Source organism: Calonectris borealis, chromosome 5 (genome assembly GCF_964195595.1).
Source record: "Calonectris borealis chromosome 5, bCalBor7.hap1.2, whole genome shotgun sequence".
NCBI classification, from domain to species: Eukaryota; Metazoa; Chordata; class Aves; order Procellariiformes; family Procellariidae; genus Calonectris; species Calonectris borealis.
The window spans coordinates 44,027,031-44,040,417 of NC_134316.1; the positions used below are offsets into that span (position 1 = coordinate 44,027,031).

General features: G+C 39.7%; 1 protein-coding gene across 2 annotated transcripts in view; it reads left to right on the forward strand.

Moving 5' to 3' along the window:
* LOC142083085 (transmembrane protein 263-like) overlaps positions 1 to 13,387 on the forward strand; it is a 242,692-nt gene that overhangs the window by 45,203 nt on the left and 184,102 nt on the right. Inside the window, exon 2 of one of the 2 annotated variants that reach the window (XM_075152172.1) lies at positions 8,370 to 8,460. In XM_075152172.1, coding sequence (XP_075008273.1) covers positions 8,370 to 8,460 — 91 coding nt within the window. Of the gene's footprint in view, positions 1 to 8,369; positions 8,461 to 13,387 lie in introns of those variants that run through there. The other variant, XM_075152173.1, reaches the window with a different exon arrangement.

The following is a 13,387-nucleotide window of genomic DNA, read 5'->3' on the forward strand; positions in this document are numbered from 1 at the left end:
ACACTTCGCCTTCATGCAACTTCTTTTTTCCAAACAAATGCAATTCAGCACAGTCAGTTTTTGAATATAAACAGTCTTCTGGACAAGGCATACCCTTCCTTGTGGAGGTAGTAGTTTAAACTAGAATTGACAGCAAATTATGCAGCCTCTTTCAGGGTAACTTTTCAGCCTTTACACTGCTGCATGGTATCCTTTTGATAATTACACTGGTTAACCTGCCCAGAGTGAGGAGTGTTCTCTTTGGGCCAGGCCAGTACGTGATCAAATGAAGTATGGTTTGTTTAGTTCATTTTTTGAAAAACATTCTTACTCTCTTTCTGTGCTAAGATTGATTTAGTAGGTAAAATTCAGATGGAAAATAAATGGTCGATCAGGACAAAATTCAATACAATAATTAGATCAAAATCCGGACTGTCTGAACTACCACTGAGCAGACTGTATTGGCTTTTTGCTGTATAAATGGTGTTATCTGCCCCATATAAAGTGTGAATGTAAAAAAGTGTAAACCAGACTATTTACTGGCTTGCTGAATGGAGAATAGATTGTGGTGTCATTAGTGCTGTTGAAAAGTTATTTATGCCAAGGAAACCCTAATTAGGATTACTCGCAGTACAAAGTTATTTTATTGCTGTAGAAGTAGGATTTGACTCTTCTGCTGAGAGCAATAGAACTCAATCTTGATTTGGAATTTGCAACATTAAACTTGCTCTTGTTGCCTCTCTCCTCCAGTCCTGTTGTCAAGACAAAATTAAGTGTTGTTCAGATCGTAGCCTCCTTAATGTGTTTGTCCAAATGCAGAGAAGAGCAAGTAATCTAAGCAACTTTTCTAGTTCTTTCTTACAGCGCACTTTGAACAAAGTGCTATAATTTTACACTACTGTCATCCTCAGCATTTCTATTTCTGTACTTTCCTTTAGTGTTCTAGGGGATTTATAACTGCAACTCAAATTCCCCTTGGGCTGAAACCTGGCACAGAAGCTCTCATTATGAGCGAACCTTGTTTTGCAAAATTAAAAGCAAAGCATCTATCAAGAGGCTTTCTTAAACCTACAGGAAAGCAAAAAAAAAATGTTTATGGTTGCAGATCAATTTTTTCCCCTCTACAGGAAATATCCAGCCGACTTTGGAAACCCCTGAGGTATGGGTGTGCAGTCAGTAGCGATGGCAGATTCAGTGGAACGTTCCTATTACGTTTAGAAAATTTTAAATAAAAGTCTTGATTCCCCAATATGCTGAAAATTCATTGCTGAAGTAAAAGCTGCAGCTGCAGCAGATACCTGCCTAACAAAGGTACAGCGATAGTTTTAAACTTATTTCCACTGTCTGAGGGTGGTTATCTGAGCAGTAGTGTGTAAGGAGGTGATTGGGTAGTTATGTGCTTCAGCTGAAGTTAAGTACCTGTAGACCCTCAGCTTCCTGGAAAAGGGAGTCATTGTGTTGAGCTACCTACCCAGTGTCTGCTTGTTTAAAATCCTTCTTTTTTTTTTTTTAAAAAAAAAAAAAAACAAAACAAACCCCTTGTTTTCTGTAGGAATTGAGGCTTTATGTAGTTGTGTAGAAGTAGAAAGGACATTCTGAGCCACAGACCACTTTCAAATATGGAAGATGGAATAATTTAATTTGGTTAAAGATGAAATATCAAAGGTAAGTTCTGAGGAACTTCATAACAGTGGTTGGATAGAGGAGAGATCCCAAATTAACAGTTATTAATGACGTCATTGTAGGAAGGCCTGATGAAGGTCAGCTTCGTTATTACTGGATCTGACAAGCCCTTTAGCATCTGCACACATTCAGCCCTGTCATAATATGTGTCATCTCTCACCCATTTGGAGGAAGTGAACCCGGGATGAGAAGAGCTGGGCTTTTTGTGGTTTTAGGAAGGGGCAAAGTATGCAAATGTGCAGGAGACCGTGTGGTTTTTTAGTCTTGTGGGCATGCAATAAGCATTCTTTAAACATAATGCAAAAATAGTCAATGCTTTCACTAAGATACTTTAAAAATATCATTGTAGTTTCCCAAAGCACTTAACAAACTGTCCTGTACTTGGGGATTACTTCACTTGTTTCTTCCCACAGACCCACTGAGTCTTGAATTTCTTTAGAGGTGCATCTATCCTTTTTAGTTATCAATTGAGATGTATTTGATGCTATATAAAAAAGGTGTTGGACCTGTGCTGGGAAAGCTTACGAGAGAAATCACAGATGTGGAGAGGTGCTGCCACTAAGTTTCCTCCGCTAAATTGCTTTATTGGAATTGTGCCTACATAGAATACCAGGTCTGAAAGTCAGTGTTAGGCAGGATAGAGGACGTGCGATTTAGGCTGGCAGTTAAAGATTTGCATAGAATGAAGTAGGTCTGACCTTGTGGGCTCTTAAGGAGAGGCTTTACAAGGAATAAGGCAGTTATGAACAGTGAAAGAAGTGAGATTCTAGGCTCAAGTCCAGAATGGAAATAAATGTGAAGATGAATGTCAGAAAGGAAAAACTGGAGTAAAGTGTTCAGGAGCAAGAATGGAAATATGAAGATCTAGGTCAGGAAATAAATACTGTTTTCACTTGAAAATGCACAGGGAAAGTAGTAGCTAAAGCTGCAGATTTTAGAATAATTTTCAAAGGGTAGTCTCAGAACTGAGACACTGAACTGCAGCTGAAGTCATGACTATGGGCGTTACATTCATTCTTCCAGCTTCTGTTCTGCAAGGAGGAAATAATTACTAATAAAATTCAGTATCATGGAGAAGAGTATTCATGCTGTGGGTTTCTCTGGGTTTTGCTTATGTGGTTTGTCTTTTGGTTTTTGGGGTTTTTTGTGTGTTTTGTGGTTTGTTGTTGGGTTTTTTTGTTGTGTTTTTTTTTTTAAGCATACTGTGTTTCTGGGAGTTGAGTAGGAATGGCAAGAAGGAACAGAATTGTAAAGATGTGTGCTTCTCCTTGGTTGGGAACAGCACTGAAGTGTCTTTCTACTAGTAATTATAAACTGAAGGAAACTTGAAGTTATTTGCCCCAAACTCATTCAATTTCAGTAATAATTTTTCACAGGATGGATTCTTTTTTTATCTTTGATTCCTCCCCCTCTCCCCTCCCCCCCCCCAGCCTTTGTTTTGGGGTTTTATTTTTTGCTATTCATTAGCCTAATCCTGGCTCAGTGAACAGTCAATGGACAGACTCTACTTTGGTTTAAGATTATATACTATAATTAATGTAATGCTAAATGCAAAAGTAGAGTCTAAAAGGCCTAAAACCAATGGTGGTGGTAGAGGGTAGGTTTTTTTCGTTGTTTCAAGATGGTCTGTAGGGACTTTTTAGAAAGCTTAGCCATTTCCAGTGTTGACTTACCTGTTTGGGCATTTGCAATGACAGTCTCATGTCACTGTTGACTTATGTGCAAAATGGGCTGATAGTGGTTGCCTGGTGTTGGGATTGCTCCTAAACTATGTGTGGTTTTTGAGTACTTAATACTCTGCTGAAACTGAGATAGTATAGGCTGCTTTTATGATTGACCATGCTGATATCATTTGTTAATACAAATGTTGTGATAAATACAGCTCTTAGTTTCAGTGTCATGAACATAACTCAGTGTGTTGTGGAAAATACTGACCCTCACTGGACAGGAACCTTCTTTCTGTCATGCATCAATTTATCACAGCACTTGTAAAATAAACAGTCTTTAAATATACTGAAAATATGAGCATATCACTGAAGTTCTGGTCAGAATTATTCTCAAAAATGTTGTATCCCACGGAAAAGCATGAGGTGTATGTAGTCTGAAATGCTTGTAGGTGATTTGTCACATTTGTTTAGTTCAGTACTGGAAGTCCTCTCCATCCATAAATACATAGCCTTCTCTGAAACACGGTATAAGACAGCAGGTGAACATTAATTTACTGGGTCACAGCAGCCCATAATATTTGAGTTAAACTGCACTGTAAAGTCAGTAGTCATACAGTGTGATCAGAACATGGGATAATATGTTCCTCAGGCAGTTCCTGTGAGAATCCCTGTAGGTTTTTTCTCTTGATCTTTATCATTTGCTGTGTTTATACAAAGCTTTTCAGCTTCCTTGTAGTTCATTGAAACTGTTGGGAGGGATGGAGCGCACTACCTTGGAGTTGGTACATCCGTAACTTCAGTTTGGAAGGGTGGGTATTGCCTCTGCTTGAGCTGACTTGTTTCTGGTCAGCTTAGATCTTCTTTTAAAATATGACGAATAAAAATTGCCACTAAACCTTAATATGCTCATAGTCAGAAACTCATGAATTGCTGAAAGGAATTGTGTGATGTGTTTGCTTGTGAAAGCAGGGACTGCCTCTGGAGAGCCAAGAGGTTTTTCTTAGTTATACGTTCCTAGGCTCCACGCCACAACCTAACTATTCCTGTAATAATACCTGTTTAAATCTTTGCTTCTCCAATGGCTCTAGTGAGGAATGGAACCACATTCTCAATTAAAAAGGCTATATAAACCCTAAATAATTGAAATAACAGTTAATAGTCTGCTGATGTTTCTGAACTGTTGATACATCTTCCTGCATCCTAGATGCTGCTTGAGGGAGCGTCAAAGCAAGAGCAACATCTGTGTGCATTCCTTCTGCCATGGCTGCAGGTCAAGAGGATTATTATAGAATTGCTAGACACTGCATGGCTGCTTATCTGCAAGCCCTTAACTTGGTACAGTTGTGTGCATCCCATTCTCCTGTTGGTCTGTCAGGGATCTTCAAGAATGAAAAAACAAATGTAACCGATGCCTCATTCGTGAAATAATAGTGTTAAAAAAAAAACAAAGTTGAGACCAACAACTTTAACTATAACTTAGTTATAAATCTTCTTAGAGGACAATTTCCTGGAATTTTTGATTGCTGTAGATTACCGTGCTGCCAGAACTGCAGATATCTTGGGTACTGCAAGCTTGCAGTAGCCCTGGTAAATTGAACTTAGCAGATATAACTAAAAAAACAATGGATGTGCTAATCTAAGATACAAAGCCATTGTAAAAAGGCTTTGTAATCTTGTTAATAACATCTGTCAGTGTTTGAGCCTTAAGTATTACTTCTAGGTATGGATACAAGAGCCCAGGATCTCATCTACTGTTAACTGTTTTACATTTTAATTACTTAGTGAAATTCAGTAACGACAGTGTGCACAATTATTCACTGGTCTCAATGATTAAACTGATACGCTGAAGCCTGATAAACACAGATGTTTATGAGACTACTTCTCCTAGTGGCTCCCTATATTATAGGTGATTAAATACAGTGATATCAACGAGGTAAGAACTTGGGTTATTCTGTAGAAAACATTTCTAACTTCATTTTAGGAACTAGGAAATGTCAAGTTTTCAAAGTTTCTTGCAAAACAATTCTTGGAAAAGCTAAGTTTTTGGTTACTTGACATGCCATGCTTCAATCTAGACTGTGTTTTCAATTTTTAGCATTGCATTTTGAAATAAAAAAATTCGTAAATCAGTTTTTTTCAGTGTTTTTCTGGGAAGATTCTCAAAAAAATACAGGAAATGCATACAAAATACAGTTCAAAATATGCTGTGTTGTGATAATTGTTTTTGAGTAGTGAAAAAAAATCTTCAAAAATTCTGGCCATTTCTATTAGATATTAAGAATGTTCTATAAAAGTAGTAATCTTGGATTGTGTATTTTTCTTCTGTGCGATTCCGGTAGCAAGTGTTAAGTTTTGAATTGGAGGGAAGTAGGTGATGGCAAACAGCATCTCAGCCATGGACTTCATAGTGATCTGTAGTGGACTCTGTTTTCCTCATAGCTGGATTTGTTAATACTTAGGGCTAAGGCTGACCTTCAGCTAAGGAGTATTTCTATAACCTGTATTGATCTCCTTAGTTCAGAGTAAGTATCGTCAATGATAACAGTGTACTGGAGAGTTGTATTATTGGTGAACACTGAGTAGTAGTTCATGCATAAGGGAAAAAAAACATAATGCCATGACTTGCTTTTGATAGCATTTTGCATCCTCTTTGTATTTATGTAGATGACAACAACTGTAACCCAAAGGAGCATCACTATCATGGATTGTTGGTGGGAGAAGCCACTGAGCAAGTTTGTCTCATGGTAGCAAAGTGAGACTGCTGACTATTTTGAAGAAGGAAAGAGAATGTTTTTCTTACTGGCTTTTCCTTCTCCCTGGAATTTGGATTTTCTCCTTGGGCATCATATAGTTAGTAAGGACTTAAGCTTTGCCTTGTGCAGATGGTTCTGTTACTTTTTTTTTTTTAATTAAAATAATTTTGGTGTTGCAAACTGGAAAGTGTAGGCAAAGGATTCAAGACCACTTCTAGTTCAGGAGTTCTTACAGCTGTGGTTCAGAATGTTTGCAAGGCAAATACTGGTACCTCATGTCCTACATGTCTACATCTTTTATATGAAAATAAACGTTCTAATTTGGTATACTAATGTAGCCTTGTCTTCTCCTTTCTCTCTCTGTAGCATTAATGGGTAGGAAAGAAATGTATATAAATATATTGCCAGTGGTTGATGTAGAAGCTTCTTCAAATACATACTCTATATTCAATTTGTTGCTCCTGTCCAGAATTGTTTACACATTCTTAAAATCTAGATCACGTTATTTAGATGAAGTGAGGAGATGGTTAGACCGCAGTGTTGATAACTGGCTCCTGGGTTTGATTTTTAATTGGACTAAGTCAGGCAACTTACTGCTTTCTCACCTGTACCCTGTGGTAAAAATATTTTTTTTCCTTTCCATGATAGCTACTACAAGGCATGACTTAATGTTTGAACTGTCCATTGACCAAAGCTGGGCAGTATTGATACCGGATGTTTTTAAATGAGGAGAAATAGGTAAATAGCTTAGGTAAAGCTTGCATATACTCATGGATGGCAGAAATCAAGGTTGCGACGGTGGCACTAACACAATAGACTGGTACACTTCACCTGGGTGGTCTGTTTTTTCCTGCTATCAGACTCTTGAAAACAATGTGTTGGTACTTCTTGTTTTCATGCCCATTTTGTTGAAAAAAAGGGGAATGGATTAAAATGTAAGCTACTTGTGCAAAGGAAGAAATTTAAAAAGTGTGTTAGTCTTTATAATGTGCAAAATGAGGGAACAGAAAGTACGCAATGCTGTTGGGGGTAACCTTGCAGTCACAGAGTTTGGAAAATACGAAAATACTGCAGCTTTAATGCTATGAGCCCTTTTTCTTCCTGAGTTCAAAGAATAGAATCTTGCAAGCTGTTGATGTACTAGTGTTTAAGCTGGCTTCTGTAACCTTCCAGCTGCATATGTTAATACCCATTTGCAGATAGTTCAGACTACAAACCCATTAATGTTTTCAAAGTGCACAAAAGCCTCGTTTCCTAATGTCCGCTAAGTTTCTGATTTCACTCTTGACTGTACCAGCATTCCAAAAGAAGAAAATTGATTAGTTTTTTTTTAAGGAGCTCCATAGCTATGCCTAGTGTTTACTCTGCCATTACTTAAAAAAAAAAAGGGGGGGGGGGAGCAGACAGTGTGGGTTTTTTTTCCTTTGATAGTTGGAAACTGAAAAAGCAACTACACTTTTATAGCTCCACAAGCCATGAAAATATTGTGTGTGCAAAATGAGTTCAGCAGCCTTAAATAAAAGTAAATGCTCTCTAAGTCTACAAATCTGATAACTCTGCTCACATCCTTTCATCAGCAACGTTGCAGGCTCTTTCCAAGATCCTGAAGGCTGGAAAGTGGAAATGCAAAACTACCAAAAATGTGGTAGTTTTTAGGAGTGGTTAGTTTAGCATGTTACACATACAGGCACAAACGCATGTGTAGGGGCACGTAGGGGAAAACTACATGGTCAGTCGACCTAGGTGGGTTAGAAGATTGTAAACAGGTTTGCTTTATCTTCCTTTGAAAAATGAGGTGTGGGACTATTTCTATAACCTGTATTGATCTCCTTCTGTATTGAACAGGCCACAGACATTTCAGAATCTAGGCTTGGTAAGACAAATCAAAGATTAGATTTTTTTTTTTCCTGAAAATTCCAACTGATGGCAAATGTGCTGCCATCTCCCTTGGTAAAAGGGGATATGAATTTATTATTGCATTGTGTGTTTTAGAATTAGTAATTTAGAAATTGCGCTTCACTGTTCAGTTCCTGGTTTTTAATCTACTCAGACCTTTGTAACTCTGTTTGCTAGCTTAGAATCTCCTTTTTTTTTAACTTTTTTTTTCCTTCCCCCCTTCCTGTAAGTAATTTGACTGCAAACATCTCCCAGCAGCTTTCTTTTTCATCAGCTAAAGTGAGCTCCTTGTGTCCTTACTGTCTGGCGTATTGTCTCATCCTGTAATTATTTCTGTGGTTCCTTTTTGAACTTTCTCCAATTTACCTCTTCTTGCTGTTCTGTTCTGCAGGGACCTAGCTTAGAAACACAGATGGTGGAAGATGAAACTGAGACAACAAGTGAAGAACTGCCTCCTCATCTGCGGGAAGAGCCTCCTGAAGGTACAGTTCTAGCAGTCAATATAAACTCTTTGCATTAAATTGGAGAAAATGTTCTGGCCAAGGAAGTCTTATTTATTTATCTATCTATCTATCTGACTTCAGAGCCTACCTCTGCCTATTTTCTGAGAGGGTTAAAGCTTTGTCAATGCTGACAGCTGAGCTAACCTCCCAGCCAGAGGTCTAGACTTTTGCATTCAAAGCAAGCTGCACCCACTGAGTTGCGGACATTGTTCTGTATTCCCTTTAACAATATGGTTTCTGATTAAAATTGTCCTGCTTGATCAGGCATAAAATGCCTCCTCCACTGTCTTGTTTGTGATGTTTTGAGCCTTCATTAGGGAAGACTTCCTGAGTAGTCATCTATTCTTTCCTTACCTCTCTCTGCAGCATCCTGCTATTGAAATTGTCCCCAGCAGAGACTTGTCAAAGTTAGGTATTCTAGTGATTTTGTTTCTTTCCGCCATCTCTCTTGGAAGCCAGTTTAGCCATCTGAGGAGGAGGCAGTGAGACGCTGTCAGTCAGTAGGAGGCTCAAAAATGCCAATTTTAATTAAAAACCTTGTTTGCAATGACATGCCCTGGATTTATACAGGGAACAGATTTTTCCCACTGTGTAAATGTTGCATTCATTGTATATATGCAACAAAATAGGTGTTGCTTTCTTTTGAATAGAAGCTGCTAACATTGCCGCAAGTGATGATAACGTTTTGAGCTTTGTCTCCATTTCACTGACTTTTAAAACACAATCACTCATAATCATTGTGGACGGCTTAAACAACCCAGGAAGTGCTGAGATTCTTATTAGCAACTTACTGTTAAAATACGATGACATGTCTGTGGGAAACATAAATGTGTTTCATATTTTTCCTTTAAGAGAATAAGATGCTGATACAGCATTTATACTGACAGCCATTCTTAAAGGGAATATGAACCAAGTAGATGGTTTTAAGAATTTGCTGCTCCATCCCTTCTTGTTGAGCGTTCTGTTATAGCTTTCTCATTAAGTTGCAATTTCTTGTTCTGCCATTTCATATACTCTGTGTTGGCAATTACAGTATATAGAGGTAAGTGAAAGGCAAGTTTCTTTTTGCAACTCCTATGCAGCCAGACAGAAATAAATGTGGAAGATGTTGTGATTACTATATATATATACACAGAGGATATAATCTTGATTTTCCCCCCCCCTTCTTTGTAAGTAATGCCAAGTCAGCATGTAATGACAGTGCATTGTTGAAGTAAGAATTCTGGTCACTAGCCTGAGCTGATGATTACATGTGCCTAGAGACCATGTCCTGAAATGTAAAACACAGGAGATCATCTTGTCTCATCAGTTTATCAGGAATAGTCTTAGATTTTGGACTATGGTTTTGAATTGTGTAATCAGAAGGGTTTTTTTTAATGTGGCTAAGTATTTTTGCAAACCAAATTTTTGTAATTGAAAGTGTTTGCTTCTGCCTGCAACCCTGCTGGTTTGAGTGATGATGAAAAATGTCAGTGTTAATATTCCACTTCTGTGACTTGTTGGGTGGTCTGGGAGAAGTATGTGCTCTGGATATGCCCACTTTGCTAGGGTGAGGAAAAAGAACTGTAACAGTTGAGCTGATTTGGTTAAGCAGCGGTACAGCAGATACCGTGAGTTCTTTTAAAGTCTGAGCCAGTGTGTACTTTTTAAATTTACAACGATGTTAAGAGTAGGAAAATAGGAGGGATATTGAGAGCACAACTGAAACTAGAGACTGCTTGGGAGAAGAGGTGGAAGAATTGCTCCTGAAAGAGAGCCATCAGGATTATGCTGAAATTATAGCTGGCTCTGTCTATTAGTGGAGCTGAGTAACAGGAGTCTTGCTTAGAAGCTGCTGTCTACCAATATCGTCCAACCAGAATTACTATGAAGATCATGTAGTTGCAGGAGTGATTACAAATACCCCATGAAAGAAATAGATCTCTGAAGTTCTAATATTAAATGCCATTAAGCACTATCTTAGTGTTGTTGCTCTTCTACACATTTCTGGTTTCTTCTGATAGCACTTTCCTAGTTAAATCAAATGCTTTGCAATAAATAAATAAACCATGTTGTCGTGACTGCCGCCTTCTTGTTTCCTGGGATCTCTGAATTGGAGAGTCTGTCTGCTTGCCTTCTGGTAATGAGCGCATAAGGGATGGAAAGCTCTCCGGAGTCCGTGTCCTTCTAGCACAATCCGTTATTTCACTAGGTTGCATCATAGTGACTTCATTTTCTAGCTTGCTGTGCATATTTACTCCCCTCCTGAAAGGAGGGGAACTGGAAGCACCGTGCTATATAAATATTGCAGTAAAATAAAACGTTACCCTCCAGGGATTGTCATGTTTCTGAGCAGTGTTGCAGTATGGCCTTCCACAAATAAAGGGACAATTTTACAAGTCCATTATGTACGTAAGTGTCTTGAATAAGCATATGTGTGGGTAACACATAGGATAGCATAGCAAACGTTGCTTTCTGGTGCTGTGTGGCAGCCTGTCAGTATTTGAGACAAGAGGAAGTTTTGTACTTTAAAAAGGAGATTAACCAGGAAATCCCTGAAAGGTAACAGTCAGAGGTTGGTATTTGTGTGTAACCTGAGTCCATTTTTTTGTCTTCTGTCAAAGTTAACTTTTTTGCTATTAAAGTAAGTCCGGGGGCTGGCACAGAGCTGGCACAAGATCCTGTAAGTGATACGAGATATCAAACCCGGCTTTTTGTTGTGTAATGAAGATGCGTTGCCATCCATGGCGTTGATACACTCTGCCCTGTCTTGCAACGACGTGGAGAAAGGGGTCGCTGGTCAGTCAGGCCGAGGCTGTGGCCGTGCGCGGGGAGACTTGTGCCCGCGGGGTCCCGTCTGGCCGGCGGCCGAGCGGAGGGAGCGCGCCCGGAGCGGGCTGCGGCCGCGGGGGGGCGCCGCGGGGCCGCTCCCGGTGCTGGAAGCGGCTCCGGCCGTGTGAAGCCCGGATTTCAAACATCGCTTGCACACGTCCCAGTGAACAAGAGAAAGTATTTAAACCTATTAACTCCTTTCCCATAAGCTACTTTGCGATATTACAAGGGTAGCTTTCCACACTTCCTGCCTTAGGAAGGTTGTTTATCCCCTGATGGTATTTTACCTCTTGACTTGATGATCCATCTGCCCAATTCACATTTTTATTTTTTATTCTCTCTTCATCTTTACTTTCTCTTCGATCTTGTTAATGTACTTTTTTTTCTTCTTTCTCAGTTAAAAGGCAAGTGCGGGGGAGCAGTAGTAATTAGCATTTGGAGTGCTGCTCAGACTACTGTGCTTCGCACTTCACAGGGAAGGCTATGTGTGTGGCAGAGTTACCGTCACCAAACGGTGAAGTCCAGCAAGCTCTGGAGAGGAGTGAGTCTGTTTTAAATGGTGGGAAACACATTCCTCTTCACAAGGATTCAGCACTGCTGATCTGTGTTGCCACAAATTTGAGCACTGAGCTGCTTTCAGGTAGATTCTATATGATCTTGAATGTTTGCTGTTAAATGGCAGTCTGATCATAGAGAACTAGATTCAGTTACCCAAGTACAGCAATACCTTGCTATATCTGTTACTTCTTTATCCACTGTTTCAGAGTTCTGTTGCTGATCATGTAATACAGTGCACTGTTAATTGTTATCATTGCCTTGCTTTTCTGTCCTTTTCCATTAAATTACCCAAGGAGGGTGATGACAATGAAATCTGATGGTGATTAAATCTTCTGTAACATGATCAGTTATGAAACAGCAGCGTCTCCTTTGTTGGACAACTCGGATCTTGATCTCTTCTATTTGATGAATCGGTGACCCTGACCTTGTTCCTGCTTCTCCATCCTGTTGCCAGTAGATTGAGGGAAGTGATCCTTCCCTTTTATTCACTACTGATGAGGCCACGCCTGGAGTACTGTGTCCAGTTCTGGGCTCCACAGTATGGGAGAGCCATGGACATATTGGGAAGAGCCTAGCAAAGGGCTACGAAGGCGATGAAGGGACTGGAGCATCTCTTTTATGAGGAGAGGCTGAGAGTGCTGGAACTGCTCAGCCCGGAGAAGGATCAGGGGGGAACTTATCAACCTACACAAATACCTGAAGGGAGGGTGTAACGAGGATGGAACCAGGCTCTTTTCAGTGATGCCCAGTGACAGGACAGGAGGCAGTGGATACAAACTGAAACACGACTGAACATAAGGAAACGCTTTTTCACTGTGCGGGTGACCAAGCACTGGAATGGATTGCCCAGAGAGGTTGTGGAGTCTCCCACCTTGGAGATATTAAAAAGCTGTCTGGAGATGGTCCTGTGCAGCCTCTTCTAAGTGACCTTACTTGAGCAGGGGGGTTGGACCAGATGATCTCCAGAGGTCCCTCCCAACCTCAACCATTCTGTGATGCTCTACCTTGTACGTACTATCTCTGTGTGTTTAAAGTGTCTTTTTGAAGTTCCTGCATATACCCCCCATCTATTAAACTAATTCTTATGGGAAAAGTAGCTTTGCTCTGTCAAATACTAAGTGTTACACATTTCGGGAATGCATCCTTGGTAGATACTGGGGTATGGCTGCAGTTTCTTTTGGCCCTACGTTGCTAACTAGTACTGAATATTCTAAAGCTTAGTGCAAGGTGTTACGGTCTGATTGAAAAGCTGTGTCATTAGTTAACAGCAGTCGCCACTCTTGGGAGTTTACAAACCAGTTCTTTCTTCCATGATCTTTAAATATTAAGTATTAAAATTTTATCAGCCAACCTACTATGACCAGTTTGGCAATGAGTGTGAGTCTTGTGTCTGAACCGTCTGCTGTCTCTTCCACAATTTTCAGACCTAGCAGAGATATTCCTTCTTTGTTGCAGACAGATTGGGCCTTGTGGAGTAAAGCTTTATTAAAAGCAATGGGTCTTAGCGGCTCTGCAGTATATAACAAATCCTGGGAAA